Source organism: Hydra vulgaris, chromosome 07 (assembly GCF_038396675.1).
Source record: "Hydra vulgaris chromosome 07, alternate assembly HydraT2T_AEP".
Lineage (NCBI taxonomy): Eukaryota > Metazoa > Cnidaria > Hydrozoa > Anthoathecata > Hydridae > Hydra > Hydra vulgaris.
In genome coordinates, this window is record NC_088926.1 from 25337163 (window position 1) to 25361437 (window position 24275).

Sequence of the window (24275 nt, forward strand, 5' to 3'; positions counted from 1 at the left end):
TTGTTTATTATACAAATTTAATGGAGACATAATAATGTGGTATTTTTCTGTCAAGCGTATGTTGCAAGATTTACTGCCAGGTTTAATTGACTCCACCAAGTCAAAATTATTCCATGTTAGGATTGACTCTAAACTCTTTTTTTAACATTTTCTTACAAGTTTTAAAAGATCAGTGGAGCCTTTCTTTCATAAAGAAATTTTTATGCTTATTGAGCTAATCCTTAAATAAATCAGTTGATAAAGCAAAAATGAAATAATAATTAAATAAATTTAAATAATAGAACAGTAAAAAAATTAAGTTAAATATATATTCTTAATTAAAAAAGCAACATTCTATTTAATAAAGTTGATTTTTTGTAGTTTTTTAAAATAAAAAAAGAACACTTTATAAATATAAATAAAGATAAAAAAAAAAAAAAGAAAGAAAGTGAAGATAACAAATAAATAAAAAGGAAAGGAAAGAAAAAAAAAGAAGAATTAAGGAAACTAAGAAAAAAAGAAAGAAGAAAAAGTAGAACTAGAAGATTGTAATGAAATTTAAGAAGAGTTTAGTTTGTTTATTTTATAATACGCTTTTAATTTAATGTAATTATTCATTTTTTTTCTAGCTTTGTTTTGTTTAGCTTTGTATTTTTCATTAATTTTTTCTTTTTTTATTTATTGTTTATTGTTATATATACTTATTATTATTATATATACTTATTATTGTTATTATTATTATTATTATTATTATTATTATTATTATTATTATTATTATTATAATATATCTATATAATTTGTTAACTTAGTTACTTTAGTTATACTTATTAACTTATAATACTAAGTATAAACTTAATAATTCATTATTATATAGTTTCACTTATTATAACTAGAATATTTTACTTATAATCATTCATAGTTTTTTTATTATTTTAATATAATTTATTTTATTTTATATTTATAACTTACAATTTAACTAATTACAACTTATTTTTAATACATGTTTACGTTTTTCTTCCCTAACTTTATTAATAGTATTTTTTTCATTATTAATTTTAATTGTTAAATAAATATTACTTTTATTTTATTAATTGAGTTATATTTATATTATTAATAAATACTATTATTATTTTTAATATTTTTGGTTATATTGCTGTTCATATTACTGCTTGTTTATTTCACTTCATTCAATCATTTCATTTTATAGACTACTTAAATGTCTACTCACTATAAAGATTGTTACAAGAAAGTTAAAACCATCACTACCTTCAATGTAATCATTGTCTAAACCTTTTTCATAAAAAATGCTTTCGTCTGAATGATATGGAATTTAGGATATTGAAAAACTCTAAAACATCTTGGCTCTGTATTTCATGTAGAAAATATATTTTTCCATTTAGTTCTTTATCTGACAAGGAACTGCGTCTGCAAACAATAAATGATAAAGTGATTCATATAAATGAACTCTCAAACAATGTATCAAATTTTCCAAACACCATTGGGTCTAATCTTTATAATGAACTTAATGACTTCATTTCCCATCAACTTAATAACAACAATAACCATAAACCTCAAAAAAAAAACCTATAAATTGTAAATATATGGACATAAAAAGTTTCAACTCCAACATCAACAAAAATAATTTTTCTCATTTTCATTTAAATACTGCTTCTCTTATTAAAAATTTTGGCAAATTAAACTCACTTTTATCTCTTATTAACTATAAATTCAGCATTATTGGCATAACTGAAACTAAACTAAAAAATGACATCCTACCAACTATCCTATTAAATTTTACCAGTTATGTTTATGAGCACACTCCAACAAAATCTTATTTTGGAGGAGCTTTACTTTATATGTTTAATACATTAATCTACAAACCTCAAAACGATCCTAATATGGCTAAACCAAAGTTTTTAGAATCTATGTTTGTGGAAATCACTTTTCCTAAAAAATCAAACATCATTATTGGCTGTATTTATCGCCATCCTAATATGGATATTTCAGAATTTATTAAATCATATTTAATTCCACTTTTTGAAAAGCTATCTATGGAAAAAAACAAAACTACTTTTTTAATGGGCAATTTTAATGTCAATCTTTTAGCAAACTCAGATAATTCTGTCTCTGAATTTTTAGACACCATAACTTTAAATAACTTTCTTCCCTTTATTTCATTGCCAACAAGAATCACAAATTACTCCAAAACTCTAATTGATAATATATTTTCTAATGCAACTTTTACAAATATTTTTGCTGATAATTTTACTTCTACGGTATCAGATCATTTACCCCAATTTTTAATACATCCATTATATAGAACCAAAATTAATTCTCGTAAAAGCTGCATTTTTCGTTGGAATTTAAAAAAATAAATTGCGAAGAATTGTGTAGTGATTTCTCAAAAATTAGCTGGACTAATGTAATCTATGTCGACAAAGGTATGACTAATAAATCATTTGAAAAGTTTTTCACAAGTTTCAATTCTATTTCAAATAAACATGCACCATTAAAATAAGTCAGCAATCGCTGTTTATCAAGGGGTCTCAAACGTTGGATAACAAGACGAATTTTGACTTCAATTAAAATATGAAATAAAATATTTAACAAATTTCTTAAAACAAAGAATCCTAATAACAAACTCAGTCTAGAAAAATCTTATAGAAACATATAGAAATTTACTTGTTACTCTCACCTGTCATAGTAAAAAGAACCATTACTCTAAGTTCTTCTCTGATAATGCCAAAAATTTGAAATCTACATAGGATGGTATTAGGAATCTTTTAAACATTAGTTCGAGTTAACTCATATTCTTCTTGCTTATCTTTTAACAACTCCATGATATATGACCCCATTAAAATTTTAGAATCTTTTAATTCATTCTTTGTTTCAGTTCCGGAAGAATTACAGAAAAAGATTCATTCATCCAATACTGACTTTAATAAATATCCTAAAAATCCTAATCTTAAATCAATATTCATAAAACCTATAGACAAAAACGAAGTACTATTCATCCTCTTAATGACAGCAAGGCTTCGGGACCTAACGGCATTCCAATTCCTATTTTTAAAGCTCTTGCAAATGATATCTCTCCTGTACTTTCTGAACTATTTATTCTGCCATTCATCACCGGTGTATTCCCTTATATCTTAAAAACTGCTTCTGTTATCCCAATTCATAAAAAAGACTCAAAACTTGAATGTAATAACTACAGACTAATTTCATTATTATCAAATGTCAGCAAACTTTTAGAAAAACTTATGTATTCTCGTATTTACAACTTTTTGAATAATTCTGCTTGTTTTCATATTCAACAATTTGGGTTTTGCTCAAATCACTCCAATTCTCATGTTCTTATTGGCATTACTGAAATGATTCATGGTGCATTTGACAATGGTTCCTTTGCTTGTGGCATATTCATAGATCTTCAAAAAGCTTTTGATACAGTTGATCACAACATTCTAATAAAAAAATTAAACTACTACAGAATACGTGGTATTGCTAATCGTTGGTTTTCTTCATATATTAGAGATCGCACTCAGTTTTTTCAACAATTCTTTGTAAAAAAGAGTCATAAGTGATTTGTTGAAAAAACTGAGTCTTATGTAACTGGTTAAATAGTAATCGTATTTCATTAAATGTCAATAAAACTGAATACATTATTTTTCATTCCCCTCAAAAGACTATTGATAATATTAAAATTAAAATTAACAGAAAAAAACTTTTTCCATCAAAATTTATATCTTGGAGTATATCTTGATGAAAACCTATTTTGGTGTGATCAACTGTATCATCTGTAAAAAAAACTTACACGAGCTAACAGTATACTTTCTCTAATTCGTTACTATGTTCCTATCCAAACTCTTTGAATGATTTATTCTTCTTTATTGTCTTCTCGCCTTTGTTATTGTTGAATTGTTTGGGGTCAAAAAAGTAACTTTTTACTTAATAGCATTGCTAGTTTACAATGCGCATTTATTAGAATAATGACGCTTTCAATTATGAGATCTGGTATCCAAAAAAAATTTTCTGAACTAAAAATCTTAAAACTTCATGATCTTGTAAAGTTTTACAAATTTCTTTTTGTGTTTGACTTTCTCCAAAATAAACTACCAAACTTTTTAAAATTTTTTATCAAAATAAATGAAATTCACAATCATCATACCAGGAATACAGAAAATAGTAAGCTATACTCTCTGTATTTCTCTCTGTACTGAAGTTGTATTTTATATATATATTTTTTAATGATCGAACGGTTTGATTTTTGCTTTATTTATTATTTATCTATATTATGTTTATTTATTATTGTGTTGTTATTGCTACATTTTATGTTATTATTATATTTAATTAATAATTTATTTTGTATTATAATTATTCTTAATATTATTGATACTTTATTATTATTGTTATTATTTTGCATTGTTACTATAATTATTACATACATCATTATTATAACTTTCAACAATCTTTTCTTTTTTTTCTCTCTTATTTATATTTTTTTGCTTTTTTTTTTATTTTATTTTATTATTTTTTTCCGAGCATTTTATGTTTTTTAGGTGTCATTCCATTGACTAGTTTGTAACTATATGAGTGACACCCAACCAAATTTTATTAATTTACAATGAGCTTTTGTAAATTTTTATTGATATGATTGTATAAAAAAAAAAAAAAAGTCAATTTCTCAATTATTTTGTCAACTTTAAAGATAAAGAGTTGTTGAGAGCTGTTTCTTACCATAAATTGTATACAATGAGCATTAGAAAAAACAAAGAATAATGAAAGAAAAGATTGCTACCCCATCCCAAACCCTCAGATGATGTAGCAGCACTCCGCTGTGAGTCAGGCTATTTGTCAGTCAATGTGTGTACTTAAGCACCCGCAACTTCTTGTTTTTTGTGACTTCGTGTTCCTGGGTCACAAATCAATGAATTTTGTAAACTTATTAAAAAAATCATTATTTTGATTTTCTTGTTGAAAAAGTCACCCATAAACCAAAAATTCAAATTTACCATTTATGTGTATGGATAAAATTTCAAACAATTTTATGGTTATTGTTTTTTAATTCTATTTTTTTTAATTGGAGAGTTATTATGTATTCTTTAAACATTTAATAGTTTTTTTTTGCATCATAACACTCTAAATTACAAATTAAATTACAAACTTAAATAACAATTCTAAAAGTGCAAAAAGTTACTGTACATATACTATATATTAAAAAAGGTTGTGGATTATTCAGCTTAATTAAAGCATAATATACAATTCTTATGCTTTGTTAGACTAAATAAATTTAAGCTGGAGGTTCTCTTTCTTTTTACAGATGTTAAAAAGATTTTGACGACAATTGATTGCACACTGCTTTGTTCTGGGATCTTCCGTCTTAATGGCTCCTGATTCAAAAACTTTTTTACTAAGTTTAATGTTTTTTTGTTTTTCTGCAAGCTACTACATAGCTTCAGATAATCATCTGCATTGTACATTTGGTCAGTAAACTAGTCTTCCACCCATCTGTAAGAGATGAATCTACAAATGTCGAGTAGTGAGTCTCTTTTCTCTGGTAGAAGAGTTAATGCCAAAAGAGCTAATATTGTTCTGGAATTCCATCTTACATTATTTAGTTTAGGTATTTTCTGAAACTTCATTTTAGAAAATAGTTTAGGTTCTTCAAAAAAGCGGATCTGCCCAAGTTAAATGAAATAGAAATTTCATATCATCACGCTATTCTGCTGTTTTAGTAATCACTTCTTTACCATTCTTGAAATTCTTCTTGAGCTGTTTTTTTTTTGTTTACTAGTTCATGGATAAACAGGTATTCGATATTGGGCAATAATGCTGTTTTCAACATGTTCTTCAACCATTACTACACAAAAGACTCGTTTAAGAACATGATGTTGACAACTAATGAATTGTGGTTCTTTCAGTTTTGTTTTAGTAAAATGTCTTTGTAACTGACTGATAATGCCATTCCTTCTTTCAGTATTTACAATCATAGTGTCCACTACAATCATCTTTATGCTCTTCCATAAATTGTATTCATTAAGAATAGCTGTTATTCTTTAACAACAGTGTCTGCTTTTCCATCTAGCAGATCAAGTGCCTGTAACTTAACTTCTCTTTGTTTATTCTTTAACACTAACACTTAATATTCTTGGTGACGTTTACCATCAAAGTACAGTGATCAGCTTTTTAAAAGTAGTGTTTTCTTCATTTCTTCTTTAACAGCTTTTTTATTAGTTGATCTGAATATATCAGACTGAAAGTGTCTGAATGTTAATCTTGTCTTGAGACAACTGTCAACAAATCGTTACTGCTTTGCTGGTTGATAACTTTGAAGATGCTACTAATTTAGTTGCAGTTTTGGTTTTGCTGTAGTTTTTGCTTGTACTTGTGGACTGTCTTTCTGAATCTTCAGACTCCTGATATTGTACCTCAGACTTGGAGTTGATGTTGTTGTTGTTGCCATTTTGTCCTCACTGCAGAGGAATTCATCATCTTTTTTTGGCGATGTCAAAAACTTTATTTAATGGATTGTATTTTCTTTGTTTTAAACATTTATTGTATGTCTTCAGCACTTGATCCAGTTTTGTGTGTACAATTTGAATTGATAAATTCAAGTTGTACAGGCAAAACTACAAAAAGTGGAAAATTTAATTTCTTTCGAAATAAACTTGTTACTTCTTTCTTGATTTGCTTTATATGTTCTCGCCTCCCTTTAATGGATTCTTCCTGGAATAGATAACGACCAACAATTTGGATTTTGAGTGGTATTTTTCCGTTATATTATAGTGGTTGTTCTTCTAGTGGAACTTTTCTTTGGAGCAGTTCTTCTTTTCTTATGTGACTCAAAATTGTATGAGATTCTTCATCCAGATTGTCTTGTTTCTTTCAATAGTTAAAGCATTTTTCTTATAGGGCATTACGAATGAAGATAATACTTGAATATATTTCTGAGGCAAAAATAAAAAATATAAATGCTATTGTGCTTCTATGCTATTTGACTGCTATCTGGAGAATACAGATTCATATTTAGTTGTTAGTGTTGCTCCATCAGCTTATATAGTCTAAATCTTGCTAATTTCCATTAACTTCTATTCCAGTCTTTTCAATTATAAAAAATTTCAGAAATTTCTAAAAACATCCAGAATAGATTAAAAAATTCTAGAAACTTCCATAAGGTTCAAGAAAGTTCTAGGCTTCAGAAAGTCATAATGCCTGCAAATTCTAATTATATACCATTTTAAAAATTTCATGTTGTGGGTGACTTTTGAAAATTATTCAGAATAAAACCCATTTTCATTAAATTTAAGCAAAAGTTCATCGGACACAGGAAATTATTTTACAAAAAGTCATAACCCTAATATATATGCATGTATATTATATATAACCCTAATATATATGCATGTATACTATATATAACCCTAATATATATGCATGTATATAGTTAGTTAATATTATAGTAATTACTTTTTACTGCTTTTTTTAAAGTTATATCTTTCAAAATGTACTATTGTTTATACTAATATATTGGTTTATGTTAAAAATTAAAATTTGTTATAATCGTTTTAACTATTTTGTATTGCAGATGATATTGCATGTGTAGATCCTGAGAAATGTTTAGCAATATGTGGAAGCAAAGCTGGTTGTAGCAATATTGCACTGCCAAAACTTGTCCTTGAAATACTTCCATCCGGTAAAATATATATATTTTTTTATATATGGTTCATTTTAAAGCATAAAAAAATCTCAGATTTACTTTTTGACATTAAGTCAGTAAACTTTTTTTTTAAAAACAAAACTTTAAAGAAAAAAAAAATAGTTTACCAGAATGTTTACTAGAGAATGTTTACCAGAATGTTTACTAGAGAATGTTTACCAGAAAGTTTACTATGAGTTTACTAGATTTTAAGTTTTGTTTTGTTTTTTTGTCATTTAAAGGTCAAATTTATTTAATTAATTGCTGCAGCACTTAAATTATACATATAAACTGTGTTTTATATGTATTATATTATATATTTCTATATAATATTAAATATATATTTACATATATATACATATATATATATATATATATATATATATATATATATATATATATATATATATATATATATATATATATATATATATATATATATATATATATATATATTGTGCGCTATCAAAAACTTGGCTCTTATATGTAAAAAGACAAAATATATAAAAAATATTGATTTGAGACAAGTGTAAGAGCTTGGTGTAAAACTTGAAATTTTTAAAAAATCTCAATATTTGTCATGTTTTTTTAAGTTTTTATTATTTTAATTGTGCATGTGATATAAAAAAGATGAAATTATTCAAAAATAGGATTTTTTAAATATAATTTTTTAAAGTAGTCATCTTTTACTTTTATTCAATTGTATATTTAACTTTTTTTATTGATTATTGGTATTTTATTGATCATTCCTATTTTTTACTTATAAAATTTTGATTACTTTAATATACATGTGATTTAAAACTGTTTCAAAGTTTTTAGTTTCATAATTAAATATATTGTTAAAAATGGGTCATACAGTAAAAAAATCCAGCAAAAAAGGACCAGGGGAAAAAGAAAAGTACACTGTTCAAAGCAGTTTAAGACGATCTCTATATCTGTTAAAATATCCCATAAATGAGCTATCCCATAAACCAGCTGCTCAGTGTCAGAAATATCCTGCAATACTTTTACTTTTTAAAATCTTTTAGGTAATTTTAATATCTAGTTCTTTTCTAGTTTATTTGCTTAACCTACAGTTCATGAATATAATTATATATTTCAGTTAATTCTCTTTAATATAGGAGCACCAGATTTCAGTCCAGCAAAAAAATTATTGCTTGTCCAACAAAAACAGGAACCAGAAGTCTAGTTTGTCAGTATAGAGCATGCGAAAGATCAATCAATAGATTCGTAACTTCAGCTGTCACTGACATCTGGATAAAAGCTGGATTTACATGCAACATTAGTGGAAGATCTGTTAGGTAAATTTTACACACAAAAAGTTATTATAGGCTTATCTTGTTTTTTAGTAACTTCAGCTATGTAATATTTTTCAGTGAAAGGATCCTAAAATTCGCAGAGAAATATAACAAAATAAAAGGATGGAGTAAACTAAACTGGAGTTCAAGTAAAGGGATCTGGACTCAAAAGCAAGTATTTCCATGTGGAGGTTAATACCTTGTTTGATATATCTGTTCCTACAATAATTGACATGACAATGAAAGATCAGAGAAGAACCGAAGATGCAAAGAAAGAAGATGTAGCCTTCTACGAAGACCAGAGATCTAAAAGGAATATGACCATGACTGCACAGCATGATGAAGAACTTGAAATTAAGGCTCTGCGAAGAAAACAGAGGTACGAAAGAGTTAGGCAATTGAATGATCAGAAAAACACAAAGGCTCAAAAAGAAAAAAGGACTTTGCAAACATTTGACAGATTGCAGAAATCAACACACGAGAAAAGTACTGACAAAGCTTTGGATGGACAAATTGAATTTAAAGATGATTTTAGCCCATTTGAAAATTCCATTTTATGTGAAGAAAGTGATGATTCTGAATATGATGTATCCAAATCAAAAAAATCGAAAATAATTTTAGAGTTAACTCCAGATGAACTAATTGAAGCTACTTCTGCTGTTAGCGTTCGCTATAGAATCGGTGTTAGGCCCCAGACTGCTATAGTTTCTGCTATCTGCAATAAAGCAGGTGTTGACTTGCATGAGATTAGTTTATCAAGATCTACTATACACAGAAAAAGATACAGAATTATTGAAAATCTTGGTAAATATTATTCACCTAAGTGATTAAGTTTATTTTTTTTATTATCTCTATTATTTTAAATGTATAATTTAATTGATTTAGGAGAAACACTATGACAGGATCTTGTTGATGTTTTAAAAGGAAAAAAACTCATAGTCCATTTTGATGGGAAACTTGATAGACAGCTGGAAGAAGAGAATGATCTGACAGTTAACTGTGAGAGAATTGCAGTTAGTGTAACTAGCCCAGATTTGGAATGTAGAGATGATTTTTTGCTTGGCATAGTGCAGGCAAAAAATTTAACTGGGTCAGAGCAGGCAAATTTAATCCTCAATCTCTTGGAATACTATGATATTGTCGACAATATCATTGGTGTTTGCTGCGACACAACTGCATCCAACACTGGAAAATTTGCGGGAGCAGTTACAATCCTCTCAATTATCCTTAATACAAGTCTGGTGCATGTGTCGTTGTCATATTATTGAAGTACATATTAAACATTTTATGACTGCTCTGACTGGCGTCGAGACCAAGTCTCCGAGAAGAGAAATTTATGTGCGCTTACAGAAGGCTTGGTCAACAATTGTTGACAAGATAGACACATCATCAGACAATCTGGTTTAACTGGACTTCTTTAGAAATTGGATCACCTGTCTATAATATAGCCAAGGCAGCATTAAAGTTTGGGGAAACTGCACTTCATGAAAATCTTTTCAAAAGAGGAGACTACAAAAATCTTTGTCAGTTATATGTTTACTACCTTGGTGATCATGTTCCTGCTATAAAATTTCATCAGCCAAGAGCTTGTCATGCAGCAAGGTTTATGGCAGATGCAATTTATTTGCTTACATTAGAAATGACAAAGAACATCTCAAACATCATGAATGAAAAGGAGAAGAAGATGGTTAAAACAACTTCTTTATTTATATCTTTAACATACTGTCCTTGGTTTTTCAAAAGCTCTCTTAGTATTAAAGCACCAGTTAATGATTTAGCAGCATTCAAAGATGTGTTTGATTTAAGTAAAGAATATCCCGAGTTTTCTCAATCAATACTGAAAAGCATGCAAAATCATACCCGGTATTTAAGTCAGCAGCTTGTTGTAATGGCTTTAGTTGATGATGATGTTGAAAAAGATGAGAAGAAGAATGTACTCCAAAAACTGTTACAGTTTCCTGTTCCTGAAGAATTCATGAAGGGTAAACCTAAAAAGCCTGTAATCACATCGTCTACAACACTATCAAATTTAGTTGGTGATCAGAGCTGGATTTTGTTTTGCCTAGCCAAGGTTACCCATGACCAGGTTAAGTTACCTGCACAAGGGGACTTGACTGTTTTAGACAACTTTAAGTTTTTTGTTAAAAATATGGTAGCCACCAATGATTGTGCAGAAAGAAATATAAAACTAATCCAAGACTTTATTATGTCATATCGAAATGAAGATATGAAGCAGAATGTTTTGTTGGTTGCAAAAAACCACAGAAAAACGTTGAATAAAAATCTGACTAAAACCCAGCTATATCAGATTTGAAGTGCTTGTGATATTTGTTCAACATTTCTTTCCACAATTCTTCAACACATGCAACATATATTTCACATAATTTTTAATATGATAAATGCTTAATATAATTTTTTTTCTAATATTTACAAGTTTTATTGCAAAAATAGCAAAAAATCAAAAAAAATCAAAAATTTGAAGTTTTACACAAACCACTTATAACTGTTTATATTTAAAAATTCTGATATATTTTGTCATAATATAACTAGTAACCAAGTTCTAGATAGCGCACATCTCTTTTTTTCAAAAAAAAATTATTTGGGTTACCCTAATATATATACATATATATATATATATATATATATATATATATATATATATATATATATATATATATATATATATATATATATATATATATATATATATTGTTGTTGTATGATTTAGTGTTAAAAACACTAATCTCTTGATCGTTGTAGAGTGCTCAATATTTAAGAAAATATATATTTTTTCAAAAACAGAGCGTTTTATACTTAAATTTTAGAAAAAACAACTTTTAATGGAACTTAAAGTTTCATGCCTATCGGCAATCATCAGCCATGAAGTACAAAATCAAAAATATAAAAAACCGTTTAAAAATTACAAACTACGGTAGAATGAGTTCTGAAGTTATAGTACAAAAAGACGTAATGGAAAACTAATCTCCGCTATCAAATAATGAAAGGAGAAATTTATTTTTGTGTCTGCATTTAGAGACTAATTCGCCTCTTTTGTTTAGCAGATTGTTTCCTTTGTAAAACAATATTTCGAACTTCTCATTTAAACAAAGCTTACAAATTTTTGACGCAGGATTGTATGATTTACAGCGTTTAATAATACTCCATTTGATTGAAGTTGTGAAATTGTTTTCTTTTAATCCCCATACTTCCTTAGACAACTCAGTGTCGTTTTTGTATTTTTTTATGTTAAAAGATTTTTGATGGTTCGCATAACGTAGCTTAAATGAGGTTTCGCTTATCCCAATGTACACTTTATCATTGTATTGAAGTTTATTTGAGCTTACGGTGTATTGGTTAACAATGTTTTTAGACAAGCAATTGTTGTTCAGTGGACAAAAAGATTTTTGAATGCAATTGCAGGCTTTTTCTGATAATTTTACATCACCATATAAAATATTTTTGTTGTGTGAGTTGATGATAGATTTGATGTTTGGCATACAGGAGTAGCTTATCTTAATTGTGTTTCTGTTAAATATTTTGTGTAGTTTGTGGTTTTTAGGAAAATGCTTGTCAATTAGGGTTAAAAAGCGTTGACCAATTTTGGTTGTAACATTTTTACTAAATGGAGGATTGTACCAGATTATGTTTCGTTTGTGGTTATTTTTTGAAACATTTTTTGTGCTTGGTTTATATGTCAACTTATAAGTGTATCCCGATTGCTTTAATGCGTCTTCATAAAGGTGTGTGTTAAAAATAACTTCACTTGATGAGTTGGCAGACAATCTTAGCTTGATATTTTTTGGAAGATTATTTATTATGCTAGGTGGATCATTAAAATCAGCATGCACATAATTTAGGTTATTTTCAGGCTTGCAGTATGGTTGAAAAGAATTTTGAGTAAGATTAAAAGTTAAATCAAGGTAGTTAACAATTTTAAGATTGCAATTGATAGAGATGTTGAGATTGTTAAGTTTGAAAACTTGAACAACATGCTTTTTTATTTTTTCCATTTGATGGCCATTTTGTTCTTAAAAACAGCTAACCCGTCATCTCGATATAAACCAAAATCATTTTTGTTGTAAAACTGCAAAAGTTGATCTAAAAGAAAAATCCCAACTAGTTCGCAAACTTCTGCGCCATCATAGGCTCCCATGGTAACATCAAACAATCCTGCTTTTTTCCATGATATGCCACCGTTTAAAATGAAAGATTTTCTTGCATGACGTATAATGGATTTGCTTTGCTCGTTTATAATTATATGTTGTTCGGCAAAGAAAAATATATATATATATATTTATGTATATATAGTATACATAAATGCATGTCACCTAGTTATGGGCTTTTATATTTTTAAAAAAGTGACAATAATTTAAAGGTACATCCTTTTAAAAAACTCACGCATCAAATGAATTATAGTTCCAAAGGGATTGTCCGTAAATTACACAACGCTACATTTATTTTAAATACAGTAGTAGGAGATCTTAAACTCTTTTATGCGGTTTTCATTAAACTTAATGCGCACTTTTGATTTAACTTAGTGCTCTGCAAGGAGGTTTTTGAAATTTAGCGTCACGTAGATTAATCTAATTAAATAGTAAATTATATAAAACATTACAAGTTCAGTTATTACACAATCATTGAATATGTTCACAAAAATTCTACTGCAACCAAAATTTCAAGAGACCTATGGAAAAAGAGTTTGATTCACTTTGAGAAAAGTTAAAGTTTATGTAAGAGTAAATCTCAAGAAACATTAGAAACAATACATGAAATGCCAACAAATTGGCAAGTAATTAACCGACACACCAGCTTGGCATCAGACTGTAAAAATGTGAAAGAACTAATAAAGAAAATTTCAGACAAATGTTTAGAACTATGGGCTAATTTGAATTTTCCAACAATAGATACAAGATCAGTGCCAAAAATAATAGAAAAATTAATTAAAAAGAGACAAATAGATATCAAAAAACTTTGATATCTATTTGTCATCAAAACTAATAAATCTATTAGTTTTGATGGTTTATTAGATATAATGAAAGAAGATGAACTTTGGTTACATTCTGAAGATAAAAGTCTTTATTAGAAAGCAATTAGACATATGGTAGAGTTGGATATACTACAATGAAGCCTGATGATCCTAAAAAAATACACCCATCAAAGAAAATTAAAATTGGAAACGTTCCGCCAATGCTATCAACTTCAATTCTGAATAAATACAGAGAGGAACACAAAAGTAGTAATGAGTCAGTAAGTGACAGTGGCAGTGATTATGAACTTTCAATAAATGTTAAAAAATAAAGAATTAAATAGAGGACAGTTAAGGCTCTTAAACTGGTTTTTCAAGCAAAGCTAAGTACACAAAAAGCTGCCACAGTGTTTCAGCAACTTCAGATGGCTTTTGTTGACCTTCCTGCACCAACTCAACAATCTATATGGCAGTCATCAGAGAAGGTAAAATCTTACGAGATAAATTGAGAAAAAAACTGAAGGTCAAGAATTGGTGTTTGCATTTTGATGGATAAAAGATAGCTGGGGTAGAACATCAAGTAGTTGTGATGAAGAGCAATAAAAAAGAGGTTAGGCTAAAGCCAATGGTATTGAAGAATAGAAAGTCAGAGACAACTTTTGAAGGACTTTGAGAACTTTAGAATGAATATGATTTATGGAGATCTACAAAAATGATTGTGACAGACACTGCAAATGTTAACACTGGGAAAACAAGTGGCGTAATTAAGTGATTAAAGACACATTTTATGTATTGGCTTTAAGAAACCTCACTATGTTCGTTGTCAGCTCCATATATTAGATCGATTATTAAAGTTATGTCTGGATGATTTTTTTGGACATAAAACCAATTCACCTAAACTGTCATTCTATTTTGTTGAAGCATTACATAGAAAATATGTCTATTTAACATTGAACTTTCACAATAGTGGTATACAATTGAAGGAGAATGAACTGAAATGGAGAGATGACATGCAGTTTTTATAGCATCTGCTTAACAAAGTGAAATACTTTTGGAATAAAAAGAAATTACCTAAGGTTGATTTTAAAAGTTTACCAAATATTGGTTAATCTAGATGGAACTTCCAGGCAATTTATTTACTACTTGCTTACACACTAATTCCTTCAGACAGACAAGGACTTGAGATGGCAGTTTAGCTTGTTGCTCTAAAATAGGCAGATATCTGGTTTTCAAACCAAATTTTTAACCCTGAAAAATGGTAGAGAATTTGAGGAAGCCATTAAAGAACATCCAAAGGCTATCAATACATTCACGAAGTTTGGGTGAGATATTCTTTTGCCTAAAAATACGCAAAGATCCAACATTTGTGCCAAATGAGCAGTAAAAGTTTTAGAGGATATAAATAGTCTTGGCAAATCTAAAGAAACTTTGTATTTGAAATATTTATTAAAAAATCACGATCAAAACAAATGCAAACCTTTTTAGTTAATGTAGTTTTATTAATATAGTTTTTTAAACATTTTGATGTTTTTTTAATTTTATCAATATAGCTTTATTTACGTGATATATATCTTTATTACTTATTTGAACATAACTTATTATTTTAAAACAAAGCGGAAAACATTTTACTTCAAAATACCTAAAATAGCTCTTCAAGATATTCAGAAGTGTGCAAGCTTCCAAATGTGTCAACTGTGTCAGCTAAATAGACATCACTTGTTTCAGTTGTGACTGTAACACAAATTATAGGCTTCTTGTGAACGTTTGACCAACCATCCCGTGCTATATTTACAATCTCTCCATTTAGAGCGGCTTGAATGTTGCCCTTTTCTTTATCAAACACTATTGTTAGGAGTTTGTCAGCTACGTCCTTTCTTGTTGGGCCACTATAGCCTGGCCTCAACATCAACATAAGTTTTTTGGAATTCTGGATGTTCAACTAATTGAAATGATGAATTTGTTGCAAAAATCATTCTTGCAATCTGCTCATCAAATACGGCTTTTTGAATCTGACTTGTTCTAACTACATGTGATAATTACCCAGAACTTGTATTTTTATTTATTGGACCATTTTTATTTATATTTCTGTCTGTTATTTTTTGCTGATACATTTAAATAACATTTTTCTGCTAAAACAAATGATTCTGAGGGTTGCTTTGTAACATCAAATTTAATTTTGGAAGAAGTTGAAGTTTCTTTTTTGCATATCCTACATCTTGCTTTACATCACTTTGCTTGCCACTTTTTGTTTCAAGCTTTTCAAATTTACACCACATTGGGTTAGATCTTCTTCCAGATATTTTTTTGTTTTTGTTCAGTATGTTTTAAATATTTTTGCTTCTGCAAAAATATAGCTAGATTTTTAAACCATTTCAGTTTTAAATATTGTTATGTTGTAATTTAATATTGACTGTTTGTCAAAATTAAAGATATTAATCTTTAATTTTGACAAACAGTCAATATTAAATTACAACATAACAATATTTTTAAAAAAAAACTTAATACAATCTAAACTTTATATAATAAATATCCAGAAAATCCTTATACAATCGCATAGTGTAGATAGTTTTGTGGAGGTATAAAGTTAAAAGAAATGATTTTAGAATCCTGATTATACTTCTGACCTGTTTAACCACTGCATTATGTACAAAAAACACAGTCAACCAATTTCATATTACTTTTAATATAATTTATCAAAAAAATCTGATTTAAATCAAAAAAATCAGATTTTTTTGATTTTTTTTTTTAAATTGTGATTTTTTGCAAACCTGGTTGAGTGTATCTAATTAATTTTTAAAATTGTGCACACTTGCCTAATGATGATCATTTGGCTTTCATGTTTTTCTCGATAAATCACAAACATAAAAGACATAAATTATCATATATTATGTTCATGTGTAGGTTCAATCCAAATTACAGGTAGTATCAACACAAATATAGTTGTTATCAAAGTTATACGAATATTGTTGTTATCGTTATTAAAGAATATAGTTGTTATCGAAAGTCTTTAATAATTATTTCAAAGATTTTTAATTATTATTAATTTAGATTCCTCAAAAAGTTAATTAAAAAATCTCTTGAAACATATTTACATACTTTTATCTCTCAAAAGTTGTCATCAAAAACCTCTGACAACATGTTCTTAAAAAAAATCTTATTAGAACTACTAACCATGGCAAAAATAATATCTATGTAGTATCCACAAATAAAAAAAAATAGACTTAACAAAAAAAAAAATTTTACTTAAATAATTAAAGTAAATAGAAAGTAAGAATGTACTGCTGAATAAGATATTCTGTAATAAATGGCTGAATAAGATATTCTGTAATAGATGGCTGAATAAGATATTCTGTAATAGATGGCTGAATAAGATATTCTGTAATAGATGGCTGAATAAGATATTCTTTAATAGATGGCTGAATAAGATATTCTGTAATAGATAGCTGAATAAATCAAAGTAGTTGAATAAATTAAAATTAAATTACTCAAATTTAGTTTTATTTATTTGTTATCATTTTAGGTTTACGTGGTGTGATGTTAGCTGTCATGATGGCTGCTTTGATGAGTGATCTCACCTCAATCTTCAATAGTGCATCAGCACTTTTTACTATGGACATTTATAAAAATCTTAGAAAACATGCATCAACAAGGGAACTGATGATTGTAGGCAGGTAAGCAATATCATTTAAAGATAGTTAAACATTATAATGAAATTTAACAACAAATAACAGCAGAATATTTTTTCACTTCCAAAGGCAATTTTAACAAATGTTTACTAAAAAAATAGGTGAAAGTAATAGAAGAAAATGGCTAATAAGAATGTAGTCACATGTGTACAATGTCATTAAGTTAACACTTACCCATGTGTACAATATCATTAAGTACACAGTATTCTAAACTTACACTACACAGTATTCTAAACAAAAGAGTAAAACTGAGATCTGTTTTTTTTTTTTTTAATTATTTCTTTAATTGTCCTAAAAGATTAATAGATAAACCTTTTAAAATTTGTTTGTAGATTGTTTGTGCTTGTTTTGTGTATCATCAGTGTGTTATGGGTTCCAATCTTAAAAGATTTGCAAGGTGGGCAGTTGTTTATCTACATACAAGCTGTCTCTTCATACTTTGCACCTCCTATAGCAGCTGTATACCTCATTGCTATCTTATGGAAGCGTAGTAATGAAGTGGTGATTTGCTTAACTTTATTTATATTTATTTGTAAACTTGAAAGGTTTTTGTAATTATTTTTATTTTTTGCAGGGTACTTTCTGGGCGCTAATAGTTGGTTTTATCATTGGAATTATAAGAATGGGATTGGATTTTTCTCACCCTACGCCTGGTTGTAATGAACCTGACAAACGTCCTGCAATTATTAAACATGTGCATTATTTCTACTTTGCATTTATCTTATTTGTTGTCACATCTATTGTTTGTATTGTTTTAAGTTTAGTAACAGATGCACCACATCCTGAACAAGTGAGCTCTTATTTTCATTATGTATATAAGTGCATAATTTTGTTGTTATATATATTTATGCCATATACATTTTGGACTTGAATTAGGACAGGTATGAAGTATTGAGACTGCAATGAATCTTTAAAGGGAATAAAAAAAAATATTTTATTTAAATCTTTGCTTTTGTATGTACAATAATTTATGAAATAATATCTTGCTTATAATAAAATTTATACACAAATGCTATGAAAACATTTTTATCTTCACAGCTGATTCGTACAACAATTTGGACAAAACATGATTCTACTATTCGAGGTGATGAAATAAAAGAAGAGCATGATATGGATGAAATTGACGAAAATGAAATGAAAAGTAGAAATTTGTGTGATGAAGAATTGGAATTTCATTCCTATGTGGACGTCATTGGAAGCAGAGATACAGGTTATTCTTTATATTAATAAAAAACAGATTTATAAACACCTTATCGTAGATTTATTTTAACAGATGTTTTACAACTATTATTTTGAATTACCTGTTGTTATAGGGGTTACCTAATGTTAAGTCTTATAATAACAACCTTTTGTTTCTTTTTTTTAAAGTTATATATTAGTAATAACAATATTTAAAACCATAAACATTTTTCTAAAAATATACAATATAGTGTATGAAACAACATATATGAACATGAAAAAATAAAAAATTCATAGTAAAAACCATGTTTTAGTAGTTTTTATGTTCTCCTCAAACTTCCAGAGCAACCTCTATTCTTCATAGTATTGTGGAAAATAAAAATTCACAATGTTAGGGCATAATTTATTCTACTGATCTGGCTTCAGATTTGAGTTCTGAATAGGAACTGCATCAATTTTATCCAATAGAAAAAAATTATTAACCATTTTACCTATAACAATTTAATATAACTATTTTAGAATGTTTACAATGTAATTACATTAATCATGGTAAAAATTGTGATTTGTTGACTTGTTTTTAATGGAGTTTAAACAAGCCAAATTGTCTAGCCACATAACAAAGTATTGTTTGCATTTTTTGGAGCTATGTTATAACAATTTTAAGCTGATGTCAAGTTGTTTTGTTATGCATAAAAATATTACAGTTTCTAGTTAGTTTCTTAATCAGGAACCAATCAAACTCATTGTTCTTCAAAATTTTCAAAAAAAATTGTGGCTTTGACAGTTTTACCTGTGATAAATGTTGTAACCAGCACAAAAGTTAGTAGTGATTGCACCTCAAATCATAAATCCTGAAAATCATATAACAGAAAGTGCAATGGGATTCAAATGTTGATGTTGAAATGTAACATTGTGTGCTGCAAACTGCTTAACTTACGCTTTCTTTAAGAACACAACACATCGCTATGACATTATTTATGAACATGACATTTCATTGCATTTTAACAGTCTGATCCATATGTTCTTCAGAAAATTGGAGACAAATTTACAAATTATTTTAAAAATGCTTTAATCAATTTCTATAGTATTTGATCTATTATAAAAATTTATGTTAAAATTAATTATTTAATATTTATAATAATATTAACTTAATATTTCCTGATCTCATTATGAATAACACAACATCTATGCATATATTTAGTTTACATCTTGGCAAAGATATTTTTAATCACAGATTGTGGCTGTCTATAGATAGTGAAGTAAAATATAAGGATAAAATATTATATATATTAATGTCAAATATTATTATTAATGTCAGACAAACTTAAGCTATCACAATTAATCTCTCTGACATGTTCTCCAAATTTATCAAAACAAAATGATGAATCTTCAGCCAGAGGATCTACTTTACTAGCTTAGATTATAAACCAAAAAATTTTAATTTCTTTAGACAAATTTTTTTCAATAACTGGAAGATCATGAAAAATATTGAGCATCATTACATTTATTATCTTGAAAGTATAATCTCGCATTACATAACCTCGAATTACATAATCTCCCATTACATAACTGAATTTTTCACACAAGTAGTTTGATGAAACTTGTAATTCATAAGCAATGATAACAATATTCAAACAAAGTTTTTTTTTAATGTCTACTTTTTGCAACATTTGTTGAACATTTATATGATAGATACCACCTAATCCTGATACCACCTGGTTCTTGTCAAGATACCATCTGGACTTTGTCAAAGTTTTCCTAATGTTTTTTAAAATGGGTCACAAGTAAAATGTCCAAGGTAAACATACTTTTGACTGTAATTAGTAAATGTTTGTTAATCTTTATAAGTCATGTTTGGTTAAATTTTTTATTCTTTGACATTGTTTTTCAGGAGCCATTTTTTTCTACCATTTTTTTCAGCCATATTTAAAAGAAAGTTCAATTGTTTCTCATTGTTTGATGAAAAAACAGCAAGATTTTTACTAGTACAAATATATTCACAAAGTCCTTTAACATGAACAATTTCATTTTAACATGAACAGTTAAAAAGTTTAAAAAATAGATTAAAGAAAACTGTCATGTTGTCAATATTTTTCATAGATTTTTAAAGCAGCTTTAGTCTTATCACAAAATATTTTTAATCAAGTTGACATTCTTAAACATTTTTGACACATTTTAATATTGTATTTATTAGGATTAGATAATTTTTCAATAGCACCATTTTCAAATTGAAAAAGCTTTTTGAGATCTGACCATTTTGCAGTTTTTAAAATACCTTCATAATAAAACATAGTTCTTGGTATTTTTTTGTGAGCTAACTTTTGTGATTTTTTTATTAAATTAAACAGGTTTAATCTTTTATTGAACAGGTTTTGTAAAAAATTAAAAACTCCAAAAGCTTTTTATTTACATTGTTATTGTTAAAAAGAATAGAAACAGCAGAACCTTAAAGAGTAAACAGATTCTAGCTGTTGACCAGCTTTGCATCCCTTCTTTATCAATTAGGCTGATGTAAATGTATTTATAATACATTGTTTCCAGTTTAGGATGTTGAATGCTGGATCTTAATGACTTAATGCACTGGTTTTGCTTGTGTCTCTGTTTTTATGACTAGTCAACTCATTCTATCATTTCCTAATTTTTTTTAAAATCATTGAAAATCACCACCTAAACTTGTTACTGGAAATGCCTCATACAAAAACCGTTTTTCACCAAAAAAAACACAAATAATTTAACTTAAAACTGTTTGGGTAGTTTACATTTGGGTAGTTTACAGATTTACTAAAAATATTACCTCCTTTATCTGTTAACTGTGATTTAACATAAATTTCATCGGTTAGTAGAATGACCCGTCTTTTAGGAAAAAATAATATTCATAAAAATATAGCTTTAAAAAATCATCTTTAACTTAGTTTATCTGTTTAATAATAATACTTTTCTTGTGATTGGTTGGTAAAGAATTCAGATATTTTATTGCAGTATGGAGACAACTAATTCAGTCAATAATTTTCATATGACTATAAGATTTTATGATGCACATAACACCACAGTGGTAGTTACCAACACCACAGTGGTAGTTACCAAAAAGTAAATCTTTAATGTTTGGAATTTTGTCAGCTTGCAAAAAATCCTCATTTTCATTGGGTAGAATATTTTATAAAGATAGCAGATGGTTGTTTGGATTTGGTGGTGCCTGTGAAGTTGGAATTTTACTTGAATTTTAACAAGAAATACAGATAGTGAATGCTTTGGGCTTAATTTTATTTATCTTAACTTTTTCAAATTAAAATTTTTTCATAGTCTTTAGAATATGGAAATCTGGAACACTGTCTTGAGATATAGCACTTATTTATCTTTTTCGTTTATCCACATTTTTTTTATTTGGAAGGCAAATTTACACTGACTGTAACCTTGTAGTTATCTTTCCATCTAGTTCACCCAGAGATCTGTTTTGAAGCTTATCACACTCAAGTTAATTATTCATTGTAGCTCGTTTTTTGGAATAATTCTTTTATTTAACAATATATTTATTGTTTCATATTACAAAACTATATACTTGTTTTTTTTTTTTGAAAATGACAAATTTTAGGAAAATCTTTGAGTTTTAAAAATTTTTTAAAACTCAAACTGTTTTTGTAACGAGTTTTAGTTGTTTGTAATATATGTTTCAATATATTTTTGGGGATTTTTTTATCCAAAAAGCAAACTTTTGAAGCTTACTGATGGTATTAGACCGAGTCATGTGGCGTCTTACTGACCTGATATATAAATTTTTATTTTTTTATTTTTTTATTTTGTTAAAAAAGCTGCTTGTTATTTTATTAAAATTTTTAAAGTATTTTTAAAGTCAGAGAAAGCAATTTTGACTATGGATAGCGGAAACTATCCCAGGAGTGAAAGGGTTAATCGAAAGTTTACTATCCCACGGGCAATGATAATAATCACTCACACACACACACGCACGCACGCACACATTCATTTTAATAAGAGATATTATTCTTTTAGAAATTTTTTTTATCTTTACAATCTTTTAGGTTTAACAGTTCCTTTAGTAAAACATAGCTCTTGCTGGAAACGAGTGTTTTACTTTGTGTGTGGGTTCTCGCAAAACGTGCGAGAGGAAAAAAAATCGATTGTCGAACAGCACGAGCATTGGAGAGATATTATATCTCTTAAACAAAGACCTCTTGCAAAAGCGTTTTTGCATATCCAGTGTTTTATTATACTTAGCGTTTGTTTGTTTTTGCAAATTTATTTCAGTGTACCTGATGGTAAACCGACTAAACCGACCATTATAATTCCAGACCCATTATTTAATTATAATAGATCTAGATCATTGTGACACGATGTATATATTTAATATTAATTTTTTACTGGAGTTGCGCGATATTTGCCTATGGCGGTTGAAAAAATTATTAAGATTAATTCTTTATATAGTTTAACAATATATAATTTTGATAATAATAATAATATAATAATAATTATTATTATTGTTATTATTGTAATAACTTTTATAATATATATATATATATGTGTATATATATATATATATATATATATATATATACATATATATACATAAATATACATATATTTACATCTATATACATATATATATACATATATATACATATATATACATATATATATATATGTGTATATATATATATATATATATATACATATATATACATAAATATACATATATTTACATATATATACATATATATACATATATATACATATATATATATATATATATACATATATATACATATATATACATATATATATATATATGTGTATATATATATATATATATATATATATATATATATATATATATATATATATATATATATATATATAAGTATATACAGTTATATATATAACTTATATATACTGTATATACTTATATATATATGTTATATATATAAGTATATACAGTTAATTCCCGGTCGAAGTTCCAACACCGGTTAACTTGAACTTTTGTTATCTAGAACTGTTTTCTATAGTCCTTTGAAAGCAAGAACAATTGTTTAACTTCGCTTAAGTCGAACATTCGTTTAGTCAAACCATTTTACTCGGTCCCAAGGAGGTTCAAGTTAAAAACAATTTACTGCATATACGTATGTGTATATATATATGTATATATAGTGTTTTTTTAAACAACAGGTTTGTAAGTACAGATGGTGAGGTGACTCTTATTTTAAATAGGGATTTTTTTTTGTTTATTATTATTTGTATTAAAAGACGAAGTTTTGTCGATAATCCGAGGATAAAGTTCTAAATAGTATGCAAAAGGTACTTATTGAAGTCTTGTTATACTTTATTAAATTCAGGTAATTTTTTTGCTGAAAAAAAAAGTGTGTTCCTACGATCTTGTGCCTTTGTATTTTATAGAATATTTGTTCAGATATTTTATTTTTTACCTAACCAGCAATCTTTTGTAGTAACTAAGTACTTTAATTTGAAAG

The 24275-nt window shown here is 27.2% G+C and overlaps 1 protein-coding gene across 1 annotated transcript in view; it reads left to right on the forward strand.

Moving 5' to 3' along the window:
• LOC100205446 (sodium/mannose cotransporter SLC5A10) overlaps positions 1–23229 on the forward strand; it is a 76918-nt gene extending 53689 nt beyond the window's left edge. The window contains exons 10-15 of the mRNA XM_065801458.1: positions 7559–7666; positions 17454–17604; positions 17952–18120; positions 18194–18409; positions 18658–18829; positions 22833–23229. Of these exons, the coding sequence (XP_065657530.1) occupies positions 7559–7666; positions 17454–17604; positions 17952–18120; positions 18194–18409; positions 18658–18829; positions 22833–23140 (1124 nt within the window). The 3' untranslated portion in view covers positions 23141–23229. The remainder of the gene's footprint in view (positions 1–7558; positions 7667–17453; positions 17605–17951; positions 18121–18193; positions 18410–18657; positions 18830–22832) is intronic.
• Positions 23230–24275: the final 1046 nt, after the last annotated feature.